Source organism: Suricata suricatta, chromosome 2 (assembly GCF_006229205.1).
Source record: "Suricata suricatta isolate VVHF042 chromosome 2, meerkat_22Aug2017_6uvM2_HiC, whole genome shotgun sequence".
Classification (NCBI taxonomy): Eukaryota; Metazoa; Chordata; class Mammalia; order Carnivora; family Herpestidae; genus Suricata; species Suricata suricatta.
This window is the reverse complement of record NC_043701.1, coordinates 54613763-54635038: the sequence shown is the minus strand read 5'-3', so window position 1 is coordinate 54635038 and position 21276 is coordinate 54613763. Positions and strand designations below refer to the sequence as shown.

The 21276-nt window shown below is 38.9% G+C and overlaps 1 protein-coding gene across 4 annotated transcripts in view; it reads left to right on the top strand.

Moving 5' to 3' along the window:
- The window catches only part of HECW1 (HECT, C2 and WW domain containing E3 ubiquitin protein ligase 1), a 432582-nt gene that overhangs the window by 264629 nt on the left and 146677 nt on the right, over positions 1-21276 (top strand). For all 4 annotated transcript variants that reach the window (XM_029926571.1, XM_029926585.1, XM_029926561.1 and 1 more), the window contains exons 6-7: positions 13492-13567; positions 19377-19546. In XM_029926571.1, coding sequence (XP_029782431.1) covers positions 13492-13567; positions 19377-19546 — 246 coding nt within the window. The remainder of the gene's footprint in view (positions 1-13491; positions 13568-19376; positions 19547-21276) is intronic.

The window sequence follows — 21276 nt, the reverse complement described above, 5'->3', positions numbered from 1 at the left end:
TCATCCAGGCTAAATTCTCATCTGGGAGTTCTAGGGGAAAGTCTGCATTCAAACTCAGTCTTGTGGGAAGAATTCAGTTCCTTGTGGTTATAGTTCCCATAACCTTCGTGGCTATTCAAGCTAACAATAGTACACTGAATCCTTTTCATTCTAAATCTCTGATTCCTTCTCTCTCTCTCTGGCCTAGAGACCCAAATTTAAAGGACTTGTGTGGTTAGATTAGATTTACCATATAATCTTCCTCTCTTAAAGTCAACTGTGACACAAGACATAATCTAATCAGGGGAGTAGCTCACAGTCCCTGGGATTATGGAGCACTGGTATACCATGGCTAGGAAACCTTGGCTCCCTCTTAGAATTCTGCCTGGTACATGGCTTAAAAGGGCGCCTCCAAACCTCCCAGTATTTGGGATTGAAGACGGAGGAGAAAATAGAGGAGCCAAGCCATCCCAACTCAGCCCTGAGTTCCCAACTACCCACATTATATAGATGTCCCCCGCCCCCTCAGGGATGCGCATGGCTCCTGAAGAAACAGTGCTGCCCAGGCTCAAACACCTTTCCTTCCCCATGAACTGCCAAGTACTTGTCCTAAGTCCAGCCTTATGCCAAAGTCACCAGGGAGATATTGAAGCCTCCCTGCATGCTTCTTCTGTCTTCTGATGGAACTCTTCCAGAAGTTCTGCCCACCCATACCTCCTGCCTGGTATTACTCTGTGACCCCTAATTTCAACCTGTGACCCTTCATCCAGACCAATTGGTCTTTCATATCAGCTCCAAGATGAGGGAGATGTGCTCATTGTCTGTCTGGACCAACTGAAGGGTGTAGAAGCTAACATAACATGAAGGCCAGGTGTTATTTACAATGATTAAAATAGCAGCTTGACATGGATTTGTTGGAAGACTATGAATAGAAAAATATAGACAAGTTTCCAACTATACTAAATTAATCCAGATGAGCATGGCATAGCAGACAATGCATTTGTTGTCCTGAGGTGTGAATTTATAAGAGAGTCTGGCTGAGCAGAAAACTGACCCAGACATATACAGCCATGGGGACAGCTTCCAGAATGTTTTTTGGTCGTGTCTCTTTTTCACAGTCAGCCAAGCATTTTCCTCAATTGACCTTTTTATGCTTCACATTTCTCATTTTAAATATTCAAATATTAGATAATCTGCTAACATAATTCTTAGCAATAAAAGGTCAGAGGCTCAAAAACAGGTAACAGTATAACAACATTGGCCTAATTGAGGGCACTTACTGTGTACCAGCCTTTGTGCTAAATGTTTTATATGCACCACCTAATTCAGCTCTCAGACCTCAGAGAGATAGGTTCTGTTCTGATCTCTGTTTGATAGAAAGGGAAACTGAGAGTCAGAGGAGTTGACTGCCTTGCCCTGGGACACATGGTGAGGAAAAGCTGGCAGAGAAGGGGGTGAGCAGACTCTGGCTTGAGCTGTCAACACCCTGTAATACACCTGCCTATCACAATGTCCAGAAATTTTTGGTTGAATACTAGAGCAAGAAACAAACTCTGGTTGTGATGTCATCAAGGTGGAGGTATAGGAGACCCCCACCTCTTTGCCCCCACGAAGATCAACAATTAGCTATCCATGGAAAGGAACAGTTCTGGGAAAGCTGGTTCTTAAACTTCAGCAACACAATGAACAAAAATCTTAAGAATAATCACCCAAGAAGAGAAGGAAGACAGCTTCGTTTTGGTTGTAATCATCCCATTCTGGCACTGCTCAGCACCAAGATGGAACCCCCAAGTGACTCCAGTCTTGTAGGGCACCACATGAAGGTCCCACTTGGATTTCACTGCACCCAGACCAGCAAAGCTGAGCTGTAAAGAGATAGCTAGGAACCAGAAAGAAAAGAAGGGTCTATGCATAGCAGCCATGCAGCAGGAGCGATTGTGGTTCACAGTGAAATTCTCTATAGACAAACCCAGCAGCTGTCACCAGCTGTGGCAGAACCCCTCCTGATTCTACCAGGTTTTGCCCCCACGTATTTGTGTTTGTATCGATGAACTACCAGAGTCCCTCCTAGCTCCTCTCTGCCCCCTCCCACCAGAGCCTGCGGACCACACCAGCAGCCAGCCTATGTCTCTGCAGCTGTGCAAGTGCAGGATGCCATTCTCAGACCCTCATGGCTGACATCACAGTATATGCCAAAAGGTCATATATAATCACAAAGGGACATATCAAGGACATATAGCAACTATCTATTTATATATTAGGTGACACATTCCTGAACAACCAATGGGCCAGAAAAGAAATAAAAGAGAAATTAAAAAATACCTTGGGACAAATGAAGATGGAAATATAGCATACCAAAACCTACAGGATTCTGCAAAAGCAGTTTTAAGAGGGAATTTTATGGTGATAAGTGCCTACATTAAGTAAAAAGAAAGGGGTACTTGCATGGCTCAGTTGGTCCGACTCTTGATTTTGACTCAGGTCATGGAGTGAGTGCAAGCCCCGCATAGGGCTCCATTTTCAGGGTGAAGCCTGCTTAATATTCCCTTTCTCTCTTTCCCTCTATCCCTCTCTTACTTGCTCTCTCTCTAAAAAAAATTTTTTTAAAGAAAAAAGAAAGATCTCAAATAACCTAAATTTAAACTGTAAAGTAACTGGAAAAAAAAAGAACTAAGCCTAAAGTTAGCAGAAAGAAAGAAAGAAGGAACAAAAATCCAAGCAGAAATAAATGAAATAAAAACCAGAGAAACAATAGAAAAGACTAACAAAACTAAGAACTAATTTTTTGAAAAGTTAAAAATTTAAAGAACTTTAGCTAGATTAAGAAAAAAAAGATTGAAATAAAATCATAAATGAAAGGACACCTTCCGATACCACAGAAATACAAAGGATAATAGTGATTAATGTGAATATTTATACACCAACAAATTTGATAACCTAGAAGAAATGGATAAATTCCTAAAAACATACAACCTATCAAAACTGAATCATGAAGAAGTAGAAATCTAAACAGATTAATAACAAGATTGAATCAGTAATCAAAAACCTCTTCCAAAAAAGCAGGGTTTCATTGATTTTTCCAATCAAACATTTAACACCAGTGCTTTTCAAACTTAAAAAAAGGAAGAGGGGGGTGCCTGGGTGGCTCAGTTGGTTAAACATTTGACTTCAGCTCAGGTCATGATCTCATGGTTTGTGGGTTCAAGCCCCGTGTTGGGCTCTGACAGCTCCCAGCCTAGAGCCTGCTTTGGATTCTGTGTCTCTCTCTCAGCCCCTCCCCTGCTCACACACTCTCTCTCTCAAAAATAAACATTAAGAATTTTCTTTTAATGCGGAGGAAAGAACACCCCCAAACTCATTTTAAAAGACCAGTATTACCCTGATACCAAAACCAGATAAGAACACTATAAGAAAGAAAACTATAGACCAATATCTTTGATGAATATAGATGCAAAAATTCTCAACAAAATATTAGCAAACAGAATTTAACACTGTGATAAAAAGATCATACAACATGATTAAATGGTTTTTATCCTTGGGATCCAAGAATGGTTCAACATATGCAAATCAATCAATAAATAACAAACATTAATAGAATGAAAGATAAAAATCATATCATGTCAATAGATGCAGAAAAAGCATTTGATAGAATACAACATCCTTTCATGATAAAAAAAAAAACACAACAAATTGAGTATAGAAGGAATGTACCTCCGTATAATAAAGGCTATGTATAACAAACTAGCATTATACTCAACAGTGGAAAGATAAAAGCTTTTCCATGAATATCAAGAATAAGACAAGGGTTCTTATTCTGATCTATCCTATTCAGCATACTATTAGAAGTCCTAGCCAGAAACAGGCAAGAAAAAGAAATAAATGCTTCTTACTTGGAAAGGAAGAAGTAAAAGTATCTTTGTTTTCAGTGATATGATCTTATATATAAAAATCCTAAAGGCCACACCAAAAACCTTAACAATTTCTAGTTCTAATGAACTAAGCAATGAATTCAGTAAAGTTGCAGGATATGAAATCAACATATAGAAATCAGTTGCTTCTATATATTATCAGAAAATATCAAAGAAATAAGGCGAAAAAATCCCACTTACAATAGCATTAAAAACAATTAAGTACTTAGAAATACATTTAACCAAGGAAATGAAAGATCTGTACACTGAAAAATATGAAATGCTAATGAATTAAAGAAGACACACAAAAATAGATATTCCATGTTCATGGGGGAGAAGAACTAATACTGTTAAATGTCCTTGCTACCCAAAGCAATCTACAGATTCAGTGGAATCTTAATTAAAATTTTAATGGCACTTTTTACAGAAATAGAGATACAGAATCCTAAAAGTTGTATGGAGCCACAAAAGACCCTAAATAATCAAAGAAATCTTGAGAAAAAACAAAGAGATATCACACTCCCTGACAACCTTTCTTAACACTATAAGAAAAAGCTTTAGTAATCGAAACAGTATGGTACAGGCTTACACGTAGAAACATAGACCAAATGAAAAGAAACGAGAGCCCAGATATAAACCCTTGATACATACAGTCAACTGATATTGACAAGAAAGTCAAGAATCCTCAATGTGGAAATGACAGTGTTTTCAATAAATGGCATTGGGGAAACTGGAAAACCACATGCAGAAAAATGAATTAGACCTTTATCTCATACCACTCACAAAAATTAGCTCAAATGGATTAAAGACTTAAGTGAGAGATCTGAAACAATACAACTCTTCAAAGAAAACAGAGAAAAAGCTCCTTGACATTGGTCTTGGCAATGGTATGTTGGATGTGGCACCAAAACCACAAGCAACAAAGCAAAATAAGCAGGACTACATCGAACTAAAAATCTTGTGCCCAGCAAAAGAAACAATCAATAAGATGAAAAGGCAACCTATAGAGTTGGGGAAAGTGTTTGAAAATCATATATCTGATAAGGTATCAGTATCCAAAATATATAAAGACGTAATGGAACTCAATAGCCCAAATGCAAACAATCCAATTTAAAAACGGGCAGAGGACCTGAAAAAATATTTTTCCGAAGAAGATAGGCAAATAGCAAACAAGGGCATGTCATCGTGCTTGACATCACTAATCATTAGGTAAATGCAAATCAAAACCACAATGAACTATCATCTCACACCTACTAAAATGGCCATTGCCAAAAAGAGAAAAGATAAATGCTGGTGAGGATGTGGAGAAACAGAAATCCTTGTGCACCGTTGGTAGAAGTGTAAATTGGTGCAGCCACTATGGAAAACAGTATGTAGGTTCCTCAAAAACTTAAAAACAGAATTTCCATAGAATCCACTTATATATCCTCATCTGATATAGATCTAAACATATGAAAGCAGGATCTTGAAGAGAAATCTGCACTGCCATGTTCATTGCAACATTATTCACAGTAGCCAAGCTATGGAAACAACCTAAGTTGTCCATCAATGCATGAATAGATAAAGCAAATGTGATAAAGATATAAACACTCACACACTATGGGATATTATTCAGCCATGAGAAAGAAGGAAATCCTGCTATTTGCAACTACATGGAAGGATCTTGAGAGCATTGGGCTAAGTGAGATAAGTCAGAGAAAGACAGACACTGTATCGTGTCACTTACATGTGGAATCTAAAAGAGCCAAATTCAAGGAAACAGAGTCATAGAGTGGTGGTTCCCATGGGTAGGAAGTGGGGGATGATGGGGAGATTTTGCTCAAAGAGCACAAACTTTTAATTATAAGATGAGTCAGTTCTGGGGATCTAATGTAAAGCATGGTGATTGTAGTTAATAATTCTGTATTATGAACGTTGATAAGAGAGTAGATCATAAATGTTCTCACCACAAAAATGAAATGGTAGTTATATGACGCTCTTGGAGGTGTTACTTAACACTCTGGCGGTAATCCTTTTGCAGTATATAAACGTATCAAATTAACGTGTTGTACACCTTAAACTTATAACAATGTTATATGTCAGTTATATTCCAAAACTAGAGAAAACAATAATTTGACAGGATTTCAACAGCAAAAAGAACAAACTGTGGCATCTACATACAATGGATTATTCAGGGATGAAGAGGATTGATATGCTGGTACATGCTACCTCATGGGGGAAACTTGTTGATGGTTAATTTTATGTGTCACCTTGACAGGGACACAGGGTGCACTGATATTTGGTCAAACAATATTCTGGGTTTTTCTGTGAAGGTACTTTTAGATGAGCTTAACCTTTGCATTGATAGGCCGAGTAAAGCAGATTGCCCTCCCTGATGTTGGTGGGCCTCATCCTATGAACTGAAGTCTGAATGGAATAATAATCCTAACGTTCTGTTGAATAAAAGGGAATGCCTCTTGCCTGACCACCTTCTAGCTGAGACACCAGTTTTTCCCTGCCTATAGACTCCGACTGAAACATCAACCCTTCCGCGGTCTTAAGACTGCTGTCTTTCAGACTAGAACTTACACCCTCAGCTCTCGAGCTTGCTGACGGAGTTGTTAGGACTTTCAAGCCTCCCTAAAGGTGTGAACCAGTTCCTTATTACATATGTGCATACATACAGACACACACCCTATTAGTTCTGCTTTTCTGGAGAACCGTGATTCATACAAACTTCAAAAACATTACTAAGTGAAAGAATTCAGTCACAAAAGGCCATATATTATATGATTCCACTTATATGAAATATCTAAACTATATAAATCCATTGAAACAGAAAGTAAATTGGAGGCTTCCTCGGGCTGGGGAGGAGAGGTGAATGAGGAGTAACTGCTTACTGGACATAAGGTTTTAATTTAAGTCATCAACATGTTTAGGAACTAGATAGAAGAGGTTGTCACATACACTGTGAATGTGCTAAATGCCACTGAATTATTCCACTTAAGATGGTCAATTTTATGTTATGTGAAGTTCACCCCACAAATTATTTTAAATAAAACAGAAAAAAGTAGAATATGCATACATATGTATCCACATACACACACATACATATATACATATGTACACACCAGAGGAAGGGTTCAAAAGCTTCCAAGGAGCCAAGCTGGTATCACCTTCATGGAATCTACAATGCCATGGATTTTAAGATCCATCATTGACTTTCAGACCACCAAGCTGGTAAAAACTTTCCAATTACAGTTATAAGGCACATTGATGATTACTCACACCCTGATTTCACAGCATTAACATGGAACGCAATGGGCATCTTTTTAAATTTTATTGATTGATTGATTGATTGATTGATAAACAGAGAGAGACAGCACGAGCAGGGGAGGGTCAGAGAGAAAGGAAGACACAGAATCTGAAGCAGGCCCCAAGCTCTGAGCTAGCTGTCAGCACAGAGCCCGATGCAGGGCTTGAACCCACGAACCATGAGATCATGACCTGAGCTGAAACTGGACGCTTAACCGACTGAGCCACCCAGGTGCCCCAGGCATCTTTTTTAGAATGTTTATTTTTGAGAGAGACAGGGACAGAGGATCTGAAGTGAGCTCTGTGCTGATAGCAGAGAGCCTGATGCAGGGCTCGAACCACAAACTGGAAGATCATGACCAGAGGCTAAGTCAAATGCTTAACCAATGGAGCCACCCAGGGCTCCTGAAAACCAATGAGCCTCTTAGAATTGATGAAAGTGGCTCCAGAGAGGAGGCCAGGAAAGGTGCCTAGCCTCAGTTGCTTATTGCTGGACATTCTGAGTCTGAAACCCACAATTTAAACAAATGACTTGTTTTTTTTAAAATATGTTGGAAACTAATAATAATAAACTTACTGCACAGGCCAAAGAAAACCTGTCATTGGGCCCTACAGCCTGCAGCCTCGTTTGTGCCCAGTGAGTGCAAGAGACTGCCTTTTGCAGGTTTAAAATAGCATCAATGATCATCTCGGACTAAGGGAGTGAAAGATCCTTCACAGACTAAGGGCTAGCAGCTGGCTAGGTGACAGTCATCCAGACAAGGAGGTGAGATATGCAGAGAATTGGATTGTTTGTCCCTAATGGGTACAGACTTGAGTATGGGGCATGGGGCTTCCAGGGGCCAAGGCATCACAGAACCTGCTTCTCTGGTGCTTGGAACTAGGATCAAAACAGTTTGAGCTAAGAGTTACAAAGCTAAACCATCTTTTTATTACCATTTGAAAGGAGTAGACAGTTGAGACCAGTGCTTCCCAAGCATGGTCTCGCTGGCCAGTAGCATCACCCTCATCTGATGAAACTTGGTTGAAACGCAGACTCTCAGGCCCTTCTCAAAACCTACAAAATAAGACCTTCTGGGATGGAGCCCGGCAATCTCTAGTTTATCAAGCCCTGCGGGTGATTCTGATGCATACTGAAGTCAGAGAACCTCAGCCCTAGGGCAAACAGAATGGTTCAGCTATTTCTTAGAATTTGGTAGTTGGTCACAACCTTACTTTCAGAGCAGTTTGCTCTGAAACTATGTGAAAAAGAATAGGTAGAAAAACTAAATACCAACAGGGAACATCTAGGATTTGATTATTTCCAGCTAACATTCTCATTGGCACAGTGCTTCTTACACAGTCTCCTCACTTTCTTCTTGGCCAAATGCTTAGCCTCTCACACACAGCAGCCCATTCCCCCCACACCCCAGATTTGCCCCTGGTGCTAATATCTGCAATCCTATGTGGCTGAAAGCAGTCAAAGCATCCCTACATAATTAGCATGTTTTGTCCAATTCACACAATGAAAACTAGGAGGAATGCTTCATTTTTCCAGCCCCTCTCTTTTGCCCACAGTGATTAGTGCAAGAGCCCTGCAATTGGGAAGCTCATGTCTTGACATCAAGGCAAGAGTAGAAGCAGTGAGGACTCTGGAAGCTGGCTTGGTGATGGCAGCATCAGAAAGCAGAGAGGAGCAGGCCGAATAGGACTAAAATATGAATAGAATATGAGCAAACAAGAGCTGAGCAGTCAGGCTGGTCTGAAGAAACAGCCTCACAGGGTTCGCAGACTCTGTGGCAGGTTCGGTAATTCATTCTGTTTAAGGTAGAGGAACCAGAGATGAATTCATCCCAGGTGAATTTGGGAAAGCCAGCAAATTGTTCTGCGCTCCGCTTTCACATTTGTGAACTGGTGGGGAGTGAATGATGTTTAATTTGCAAACTGCTAAGTGTCTGGAAGAACTGGCTCTGTGCTTGGCACATAATCAGGTTCCATCCCTGTTACTCCTTTCTTGCCCCTTCAGTGGGCCTTGTAAGTCTACCATCACATGTGTCCCTGAGGTTGGGGATATTGCCTGGGATGTAGTTGACTTAGACTTTTATGTTTTATTATTTTATGGCCCTAAAGATGACTTTGAACTTGAGGTATATAAGCCTTGCTGATGAAGAACTTGGAATGAGTTGCCTAACCACCTAATAATCATATTATGAGGATTCAGTGAAGCAAATGTATCCAAAAGTGATCTATAAACATTTGTAGTGTGTGTTTCATTGTTTTCTGTTTACGTGTTTGAATATTTCAGAGATCTAGAGGTAGAAATGGAACTTGGGACTTGGATTTGTTTGGTATTTGTTTTCTTAAGGTGGCGTGGAGGCATAGTAGATTATTCACTAGACTTTATCTTAGAAGCAAAAGATCTTGAGCAGTACGGGAACCACTAATCTCTGATCTAAAATGGAACCTGTAACTTTCTGATCTTGGCTGCTGATATGCCATGGCTTGGATATTTTATTATTTGTAATGCAGTGTTAGTTGGCACCTGATTTTTAGATTCGCATTATCAGTCATGGAGCCCTGCACTTTTCATTTGTAGAAAAATCAGAGTTATCTGGGTCAGGTGAATGAATAAAGGTTTAGGGAAGGCATGAAGTTCAATTTCTGGCATCACTGTCAATTTAAATGTTCTGTAACTAAACACAAACCTTGCCAGCATTTTTAGAGGGAAGAATCATTTTACAATTATTTAAGAATAATTGTGAAAAAAAAAAGAATAATTGTGGAAATAAAACTAGAGTTAATTGTGCATCAGAATTGAGCACAATGTGGCCACTTCCCTGTTGGAAATGCCAGGGTTGCTACATGGCTTTTCCAGCTCTTACCTGAGGAAGAAAAGCCGGGTCTGGGACATTCAGAGAAGCAACTGGGAGTCGCCTTTCACATGCAGAAATGTTCTTTGAAAACTCTTGTTTTACCTCCAAAACGCACACATAATTTGCATTCAACCTTAAATCTCTTCATGTTTGTTTCTAAATTAGTTTTACCCTAAATTTTGAGTACAGTGGATGCTCCAAGACAGGCACACTTGCCCCTGGGCAGACCTGCCTACCTCTGGGAAAGAGCACGCACCTGTCTGAGAAGCCAACCTGTCCTCGGACACTGGAAGGTGGAGGATAAAGGTCAGCATGCTTACATGATCCTATGTGTGAGACCTTGTGTGTTTCCAGCAAACAACCTCTTCTTCGTGAGGTGGTACCAAGACAGGAAAGGGCAGAATTTGAAGAACATGTAGAGCTAAGTCGGCTCCAAGTCGTCAGAGCTGCACGGTCTTCATACTGCCGAAGCAGAAGTTCCCTTGCCAGGGTAAAAAGCCCTGATCTTCATTTTTTTGCTGAATTGTATTTTGGGAGTGTGCAGCGGTGGTGTGGATTCATACTTAGAACCTTCCAAACAGCAAACATGAAGAGAAAACAAGAATGGGAGTAGGAGAAATACATCAGAATTAACCGCAGAATCCTTAAGTCAATTCCAAGGGCCTTCCCAGAACCTACGGGGCCTGCCACACACCTCCAGCAGATGTGGCTTTGAATCTGCTAAACCATTTGCCAGAGGGGCTTTGCTGTGGAAACATTTGCATGCAAAACAAACAGTGAAGCTGCCTGGACTGCATCAGAGAGGGGGCGTCAGAACTCAGCACCCAGTGGTTAGAGTAACAGCAGGAAGAGCAAAGGGGACTTGTGAAATGTGCAGATCTGAGAAGATGAGCAATTCCTTAATGCACCCCCATCACCTCATGCTGGTCCAGAGTGAGCTCTTTGGCTGAGTCTTCACACCATTTTCACAGTCAATAAATGGTAGTCTGTAAGTGCAACAGACTTCTTAACCTCAAACATGTCCCTGAAACTCATCTCGAACAAGAAGTCAGGATGCAGGACCTTCCTGAGACAGGCAAACATTTTTACTTTTGGAAAAATATTTATCATGGCTACTGTTGCCTCCAAGTTCAGATCATCCATCTGGTGCCAAAATGACTTTGAAAATAATGTTAGCAAGAGGCCGTGAGTTAAATAGACTTCTATGAAGTTTTAAATGTGTGTCTCCCCCCTGAGCTTAGTAGCTTCTGAAAAATATGTATTTCTTTTTGTCTATAGACCTGTTTTCTGATCACTTGTAAATACCCTGAATAGCCAGCAGAGGAATATTTAAATATGAAGAACCAAAATGTGTATGCTTTAAGTAGGAAGGAACAAATACACTATCCTTTGCATGTTTAACCTTGTGTTAGCCTCATAGGTCATGTGGAATTTTACCCTACAATTTTTAAAATTGGAATGCACATACTTTAGACTTATAATTCTACAAAGTTGTATCAAAAGTAGTTTTTGTTGTATCTTCAAGGAACTTATATTCTAGGAGACAAGCTAGATGTTGACATCTTTTTTTTTTTTAACACTTATTTTTGAGACAGTGAGACAGAGAGACAGAGTGTGAGTGGGGGAGGGACAGAGAGACCCAGAATCTGAAGCAGGCTCCAGGCCCTGAGCTGTCAACACAGAGCCTGACATGGGGCTCAGACTCACAAACTGTGAGATCCTGACCTGAGCTGAATGCCGCTTAACCAAGTGAGTCACTCAGGCACCCCAGATGTTGGCATCTTTAAACTAGAATTAAGACATTGATTGTCATTGTCCTACTTAGGCGGCTTAAGTGTTGTGGCCAGCTGGCGGAGAGCTGCTGTGGCCTTCATCTGGGCATAGGTTTGACAAAGAAGAAAAATTTACAACTTTAAGGAATTTTGATTTGTGCCTATGTATATTGGCCACTTCAAAAGTTAGGAGAGTGGTCCAGCCTGAGGAAACAGTTTCTGAGCTGTTTTTTGACCTCAATTACTCTGTGTTAACCAGTCAAAGTGAAAAACAAACCCAGAGTAGGAAGGATCAGGCTCTCCAAACTGAAGGGAAATAATGCCTTGGGACCAGCTCATATTCCCAACCCATGAATCCCTTCTGTGCCTTCCTCTGATTCTTTATTGTCAAATGAAACTCTTAGAGACAAAGACCTGTCTCTTATGTCACTTGATGCCAAGATCCATTCCTCATGCCACTGACATTGGTTCTCTCTTTTGAGCAGCCCAGCATCCCTGAGATGTGCCTTGCACTTAGGTCTAAAAGCAGGAGACTGAGGAGATTTGCACACAAGCTGTAGCCAAGCACAAAGGCACACCAGGAGCACCAGCTTCAAAGTGAGGAGGAATTATAATAATTCCTTTGTACTCTCCTAGCCCAAAGCTGTGAGCCCTAGAGATGCCCAATCATTACACTCAAGTCTCATAGGCAGGTTGATGGTGACATCCAAACACACTCTTACAGCATCAGGGATACTGAGAGGTAGTGGAAAGAAAGAGAACAGCCCACAGAACCTACAACAAAGAGACATTGGGCTAGAGGTCATCGAGTTTTCCATTTTTTCCTTCTTCAATATAGATTATCTTCTAAAAAGTGGATACTCTGTGGATTTGCTTGATACTCAGATTTTAAAATTATTAGATTATTTCCTGCAAGTGCAATGTATTAAGCAGTAACTCTGCCTTTGAATAAATATTGAGTCATTTCTGAGTAAAGCTTTCTTAGGAGTAAAGGGAAGCAAGGACTCTAGTTGCGCTGATTAATAAGTTAGCAGATATATATTGCACAATGATGGAAAACATTAACAACCTGATTTGCAAATACCTACTAGACCACATATAAGCCATATAACAATTATGTTTTGAAATTTCCCAGGATGGCAAGTAAATAGGAGAGATCTCAGAGTAGTTTCTTAATGCTATACTCAGGCTCCTCCCTAATTATATTAATAGAATTTCCTGGAAATCCCTAGATAATAATACAGATCAGAAGAAATGGAGGTACAGCAGTTTAACACTATATTTTGCTAAGTGGAACACATTGTAATTACAACAGTAAACATCTATTGACCTATCATTCTATTGCCTTAGGGTAGGCTTTAAAAAATACTTTTTGCAAATTTGAATGTGAAAAGATGTTGTTTACATAAGTAGTTACAAAGAGCCTCTAATATTACAGTAATTGTGTTTGTTGATTTCCATTACCCTGAAAAATACACTTCATCCCCACTAGCAGATCCTCTATTACTGGGAAAGACATTAGATTGTGAGAAGCTCGTTTTAATCAATAGTAGCCTAATAAAATCACAGCGCTGCTGTCCTTGTAGACTGTAGCTGGAGAAATAACTGTGATTAAGCGTGTTTGTATTGCAGTGTATCTATTTCAATGCTTGTTTTGCTTGTCTCCCAATTTCCTTCTTCTTACAGATTTTTAAAAGCATTGGCTCTGATGAGACCGTCCAAGGGCAAGGAAGTCGGAGGCTGATCAGCTTTTCTCTCTCAGGTATGTTTTGCTCACCTGAAAGCTTTGTGGACTAAATAAGAAGGTCAACCAGCAGTCAGCACACCTATTTTAATTTGACCGTTATCTAAAATTCTCACCTCTCTGCCACAGTTTCTCCATCTGTAAAACAAAAATTAAAAATATCTGTTCCATTTTCCTGACCTCATGAAGATATTGAAGGAGTCAGTAAGTAATAGATGCTAAAGCACTTTGAGATGATGAGAAGAGAAGCTGCAATTCGACTTTGCCTCCGTCATCAATAGCATTAATTGAGAGTTTATAGTGGAGGTAAGGGAAGGCCTGGGGAAAGCAGCAGCCAGCAGACCCTTTGTCTAAATAAAATCTCACATGAAGTTCAATTGATAAAACAGATAAAAACCAAACTGCTCAAAAAAGTACGTTTATGGAAAAGTCAGTGAAATCCAAATAAAGTATGTAATTCAATTAATAGTGTTTATTTGACTAATCTAATTTTCTAGTTTTCATGATGTACCATAGTTCTATAATATGTTAACAATGGGACAAACTGTGTAAAACATATGTGGGAACTCTCCGTACTACCTCTGCAATTCTTCTGTAAATCTAGAATAATTTCAAAATGAAAAGTATAAAGAAAAACTGAGTTACTCTGCCTAAAATGACATACAAAGCTCAGAGCCCTACACACTGAGCTCCACCCTAACTGGTCTTTGAGGAGACACAAGGGCATGAAGCTCTGGGACTCTACTGAACACAGTTTGGAAACTACTGCCTTAGCTTGTTGTCAAACCAAGTGTTACAGACCATGAATGTCAGAGGTCTAAGACCACAGAAATGACGAGTGTTCTTGGGAGATAGTCAACTGGCATTCTTATGTCTATGTGAACCCCAGTAAAGAAAATGCATTTCTAAAGATCCATTGATAAACAATTATAGCAAGGTTGTGGGGTACAAGGTTAATACAGACAAGTCTATTGCTTTCCTATATACCAGCAGTAACAAGTGGAATTTAAAATTAAATGCATGATATCTTTTTATATTTTTACCTCCCCAAATGAAATACTTGGGTATAAACCTAACAAAATATGTACAAAGTCTATATAAGGAAAACTACAAAACTCTGATGAATGAAATTAAAGAAGAACTAAATGAATGGAAGACAGTCTATGTTGTAGATTAAAAGACTCGGTGTTGTCAAAATTTCAATTTTTCTATAAAATCAATGCAATCCCAATTGAAACCCCAGCAAATCATTTTGTGGATATTGATAAAATGACTCTCCAACTTATAGAAAAAAGCAAAAGACCCAGAATAGCCAACACAATATTGAAGGAGCAGGTCCAAGTTGAAGAACTGACTTATTTTAACTTCAAGACGTACCACAGCTATGGTAATCAAGACAGCATGGTTTTGGTGAAAGAACAACAAGAACAAAACAACAACAAACAAACAAAAGCAATAGATCAATGGAACAGAATAGAATACCCAGAAATAGATTCACATAAATTTAGTCAACTGAATGTTGACAAAGGATCAATAGCAATACAATGGAGCAAAGAGTCTTTCCAGCAAATGATACTAAAACTACTGGGCATCCACATGCCAAAAAAAAAAAAAAAATCTATATCCAGAACTTATACCCGTCACAAAAATTAACTCAACCCACTAAAACACTGTTAGAACTAATAAATTCAGTAAAGGTTGCAGGATACAAAATCAAAATACAAAAATCTGCTGTGTTTCTATACTAATAATGAATTGTCAGAAAGAGAAATTAAGAAAACAATCCTATTTACAATTGCATCAAAAAGACCAAAATACCCATGAATAAATGTAACTAAGGAGGTGAAAGACCAGTACGCTGGAAACAAGAAAACATTGATGAAAGAAATTGAAGAAGAACAAATAAATGGGAAGATAGCCCATGCCCATGGATGAGAAGAATAATATAGTTAAAATGCCCATACTGTCCAAAGCAGTCTACACATTTGACACAATCTCTATCAATATTCCAATGGCATTTTCCACAGAAATAAAGAATTCTAAAATTTGTATGGTACCACAAAAGACCCCAAATAACCAAAGCAATTTTAAGAAAGAAGAACAAAATTGGAGGAATCATGATTCCTGATTTCAAACTATATTACAAAACTATAGCAATCCAACAGTATGGTATTGACATAAAAACAAGACACATAGATTAAAGAAACAGAATATAAAGCCCAGAAATAAACACACATTTTTATAGTTAATTAATTTACGGCAAAGGAACCACGAATATACAATGGGGAAAGGACAATCGATTCAATAAATAGTGCTGAGAAAACTGGACAGCCACATGCAAAAGAATGAAACTAGGCCACTGTCTTACACCATACACCTAAATAACTCAAAATATATCAAAGATTTGAACTTAAGACCTGAAATCATAACACTTCTAGAAGAAAACATAGGCAGTAAGCTCCTTGACATCAATCTTGGTGATTATACTTTTTGTATTTAACACCAAAAGCAAAGGCAGCAAACACAAAAATGAGCAAATGGGACCACATCAAACTAAAAAGTACAGCAAATAAAACTGTCAACAAAATTAAAAGAAGTGAGAGAAAATAATTGCAAATTTTATCTCTGAAGAGGGGCTAATGTCCAAAATGTATAAAGAACTCATGCACTTCAGCAAAAAATAAATAAATAAACAAAAATTAAAAAAACAATCTGACTAAAGAATGTGCAGAAGATCCAAATAGACATTTCACCAAAGAAGACATACAGATGGCCAACAAGTACACAAAAAGATGTTCAACATCATTCATCATTAGTGAAATGCCAAAAATCAAAACTACAATGAGATATCACTTCACACTTGTTAGAATGCCTAGTATCAAAAATACAAAGGGGAACAAGTGTTAGCGAGGGTGTAGAGAAAAAGGAAACCTCATGCACTATTGGGGGAGATGTAATTTAGTACATCCATTTTGGAAAACACTATGGAGTTTCCTCAAAAAATTTAAAGTAGAACTATCACAGGATTTAGGAATTTCACCTCTGGGTGTTTAGCCAAAGAAAGTGAAAACATGAACTCAAAAAGATATATACATTCCCATGTTCATTGAAGCATTATTTACAATAGCCAATATATGTGTGTGTGTGTGTGTGTGTGTGTGTGTGTATACACACACACATACATATATGTATATGTGTATACATATATATATATGCAATACAATGATTTTCAGTCATAAAAAAGATCGAAATCTTGCTATTTGTGCCAACATAGATAGAGCTACTACTCTAGTATTATGCTAAGTGAAACAAGTCAGACAGAGAAAGACAAATACCATATGATCTCACTTATATGTGGAATCTGAAAAAAAGACACCAAGCTCATAGATAGAACAGATTGGGGGTTGCCAGAGGTGAGGGCTGGGAAAAATGGGTGAAGGTGGTCAGAAGATACAAAGTTCCATCGTAAAACAGATAAGTAATGTACAGCACGGTAACTATAGTTAAGAATACTGTATTGTATATTTGAAAACTACTAAGAGAGTAGATCTTAGAAGTTTTCACCAGAAGTTATAACAATGTGTGGTGATAGCTATTAACTAGACTTATTTGGTAATCATTTTGCATTATATCTAAATAGAATACAAATATGTGAGTCATTATGTTGTATACCTGAAACTAAATATAATGTCAATTATATCTCAATTTTAAAGAATCACTCAAAATGGATTATATCTATGTGTAAAATTCAGAACTATAAAACTTCTAGGAGGTAGCAGGAGAAAACCTAAATGACTTTGGGTATGGCAATGACTTTTTAGATACGATATCAAAGATGTGGCACATGAAAGAAATGGTTGATTAAAGGATCAACATTATTAGAATTAAAAACCTTTGTACTGTGAAAGACAATGTCAAGCGACTGAGAAAAACTACACTACACTGGGAAAAATTATTTGCAAAACACACATTTGTTAAAGGAACAATATTGTAAATATACAAAATACCCTTAAAATATAAAAACATTCAACCCAATTAAAAAGAATGGGCCAAAGAACTTAGCAGACACCTCACCAAAGTAGATATACAGATGACAAATAATCATATGAGAAGATGCTTCACATTATTAGGGAAATGAAAATGAAAACAGTAAGACACCGCTACACACCTATTAGAATGGCCAAAATCCACTGACAACGACCAAGTGCTGACAAGGATGTAGAACAATGAGAACTCTCATTGGTTGCTGATGGGAATGCAAAATGGTACAGCCACTTTGAAAGGCAGTTTGGTGATCTGTTACAAAGCTAAACATACTCTTACCATAGGATACAGTGATTGCACTCTTTGGTCTTTACCCAAATGAATTAAAAACTTAAATCTGTACAAAACTTATACACAAATGCTCATAGCAGCTTTATTCATAATTGCCAAAACTTAGAAGGAACCAAGATGCCCTTTAGTAGAAGAAAGGATAAATGCATGTAGTGCATGCAGATAATGTATAGGTGTTCATTGCTAAAAAGAAATGAGCTGTTGAACTAGACAAAGACATGGAGGAATCTTAAATGCATATTACTAAGTTAAAAAAGCCAGTCTGAAAAGGCTACATACTGTGTGATTCCAACTATATTATGGAAAGGGCAAACAGAACTGTGGAGTCATTAAGATCAGTGGTTGCCAGGGTCTGGGAGAGGATAGAGGACATGGAGCACATAGGATTTTTAGGACAGTGGAAATATTCTGTACAATACTCTAATAATGGATACGTTTGTCAAAACCTATAGAGTGCACACCATCAATAGTGAACGCTGATGTGAACCATGAACTTTGGGTGATAATGATGTGCCAGTGTAGATTAGTCAGCTGTAACAAATATGCCCCTCTGCTAGAAGATGTTGATAATGGGGAGGCTCTGCATGTGTGATGCAAGGGGTATATGGGAAAATCTGTTCTTTTGCTTAATTTTGCTGTGAACCTATAATTCCTCCCTCAAAAATAGTAAAAACATAGGGATCAGTTGACATTAGCATGTGTCTGTCAACGTTAAAAGAAAAAGGAAGAAGAAACTCAATACTTTTGTATTACTAAGGCAGAAAGCCAACAACTCCTGATTTGCCATTCTTATGTTCCTGTTGAAATGCTTGAGAAATAACAATTATTTGTGCAAACCTGTAGAAACATCAGGGGCATGGAAAACTATTCAACTACGTTGCAGAAACCAAGAGGAAATTTCACTAATCAAAGCTCAGTAAAATCCTGAGGCCCAAGAGGGATGCCATGCAGGATGGGCAGTGGGGCTGGGGAAGGAGAGAAATTCTCTTTTCATTGGTTCCCATTTCAGTTCTACCATGAAGACAAGGGCTGACAGAACTATATTCATTGTGAGACTACAGACCTTGGTCTTCTTCCAGCTCCACTTTGCAGAGGAATTTTCATCTAGATCCACAGAATTTTCAAAGTTGGATTTTCTCCCTCATTGTCCAAACCAAGTTTCTTGAGGTGACCTCACGCCCTCACCCCAGCTTGCCTGAGGAATGCCAGTAGTCCAGTCCAGTAAAAGCCAACAGTCCTCTCTCAAAACACATTGGGACCCAATGCCAGTTGAACTGATTTATTTTAAAGAATGGTTTTATACATGCCAGTAAATGTTCCATCTCATAGGTTCAGTAGACATACCAGTCCATATTCATAATGAGGTGGAAAATAGTTTAAAGATTGAAAGATTTTTCCATGTTTTGGCTGGACATTACTCCTTGTGTCAGCCCTGATATGATCTTTCACCTCACCAAAACATATTTAACTTAAAGTGTTCCTTATTTTATAGATTTCCAGGCCATGGGGCTGAAGAAAGGAATGTTTTTCAACCCAGACCCTTACCTGAAGATTTCCATTCAGCCTGGAAAGCACAGCATCTTCCCCGCCCTCCCACATCACGGACAGGAGAGGAGATCCAAGATCATAGGCAACACTGTGAACCCCATCTGGCAGGCTGAGGTGAGTGTTGTGGGCCCTAAGAAGAAGCCTAAGTGACCAACTGACCATAAAGCAGCCTACATGCTATCCTCTCCTTTCTTGGAACCTCAAACTGCTGCTCCGTTCATGGCTCTCTGCTCTTGGAAGGAAGCTGTGCCGTCTGTGGGTTGTAACTCAGGGATCTTGACAGAGCCCCTCAAGGCAGTAGCAAGAAACCGTTTGATGCACCTATACTCAGTAGCCCTGTTATAGCTTCTTCTTCTGACTCAGGACCTGAATCTGAAAGCAAAACAGCCTCTCTCTGCCTCTGTGTGGGAGAAAGAAGAGAATTTTGATTTGAGCACTCTCACACCTCTCCTACGTGTGCAAGAGTGCCAAATTTTAAATAAATCCCTCTAGACCAGTTCCAGAGATTCTAAAAGTGTCAGGTTCCTGGGACAGGTAAATAGATAAATCCTAAAATATCCTTGGGATGTACATATTGTTTGATTTAAATATACATGAAACCAAATTGTGCATTGCATCTTCCTGGTCTGCACAGTACTAGGCAACCTGCTGGAGTATTGACAGATTGTTTTGTCTCATGGAGGCCCTTCTCCACTCCCAAATGTGTCCTCTGCTAGCCAGAAGTGAGGAGGTTGCTCAGTAAATCCACATGTATGACAGGCTTGGTCTCCCAGTGACTAAATCCTCTCCTAGAGAACCATCAGAAAGTTGTCACAACCCATCTGGTAGCCTAGCTCCCAGGCTTTAGATTGAGGGTATGACCTGCTAACTGCAGACTGGGGAGCAGGGAGGCTTAGGTCATGGGAGGGGCTACAGTACAATGTGAGGGTTAAAAGCATAGCTTTGCAGCCACACAAACCTTGATTCAAATCCCAGCATGGCCACTTGCTAGTTGTGTAGATTTAAGAAATCTGTCATCCTCATTCTGAGCCTCAGATTACTTTCATGAGTCTGTCGCTGATGGAAATATGCTACTCCTACCCAAGCCACTTGCTTTAGACAGGGTTCCTTCCTTTATTCTTCTGAGTAGATCATCTCTGATGTAGACCTTTCAAGCATCCTTTAGCAAAAAATGTGTAATCAGATATTTGGAGGCAAAGCTTTTTCATTGTCTCTTAAATTATACCACCTGCTTCTAGGCTCAGTTAACCCTGACCCAGTCTTTACAGAAGAGCAATGTTGTAGCTTTGGAATTAGAGCAACATAAAGGAAATAGAATTATATTTAAACTTCCTATGACTTTGGTTATCAACGGATCCTAAAGCACTGAGAATACCGGTAGCATGGAATAATGAATCTTAAATTATTTATTCCTTTAGTTCAGGCTATTCTCACCAATTATTTCTGGTCTCTTCACTGCATTCCTGGAGATAATACAAGATGCCATAAGAATTTATAGTACATGAAAAAAAAAGCATTCTCTCTTCTGAAGAACTTCAGAGCAACTTGTTCTAAAACATTTAGTCATAAAGGTATTATAAGTCTCAAAGAACATTTCCAAAATCCAGCACCATCAGAATGTTTTTTAATTTTAAAATGTCAACTAGAATCTACTTTAAGTTCTGCAATTATTTTTGAGTCTTTAGTTAAGATTTGCTTCCCTCTGGAAGGATCCTGGCAAACTCTTGCTAGTCCTCTGCTCTTGACCTGCACTCTATCCTGCATGCTGTGATTAAAGTTGGTGTTCTAAAATAGGTTTTGTCACATGTCTCCCTGATGAGCTCAGATTGAGGATAACTGATTTT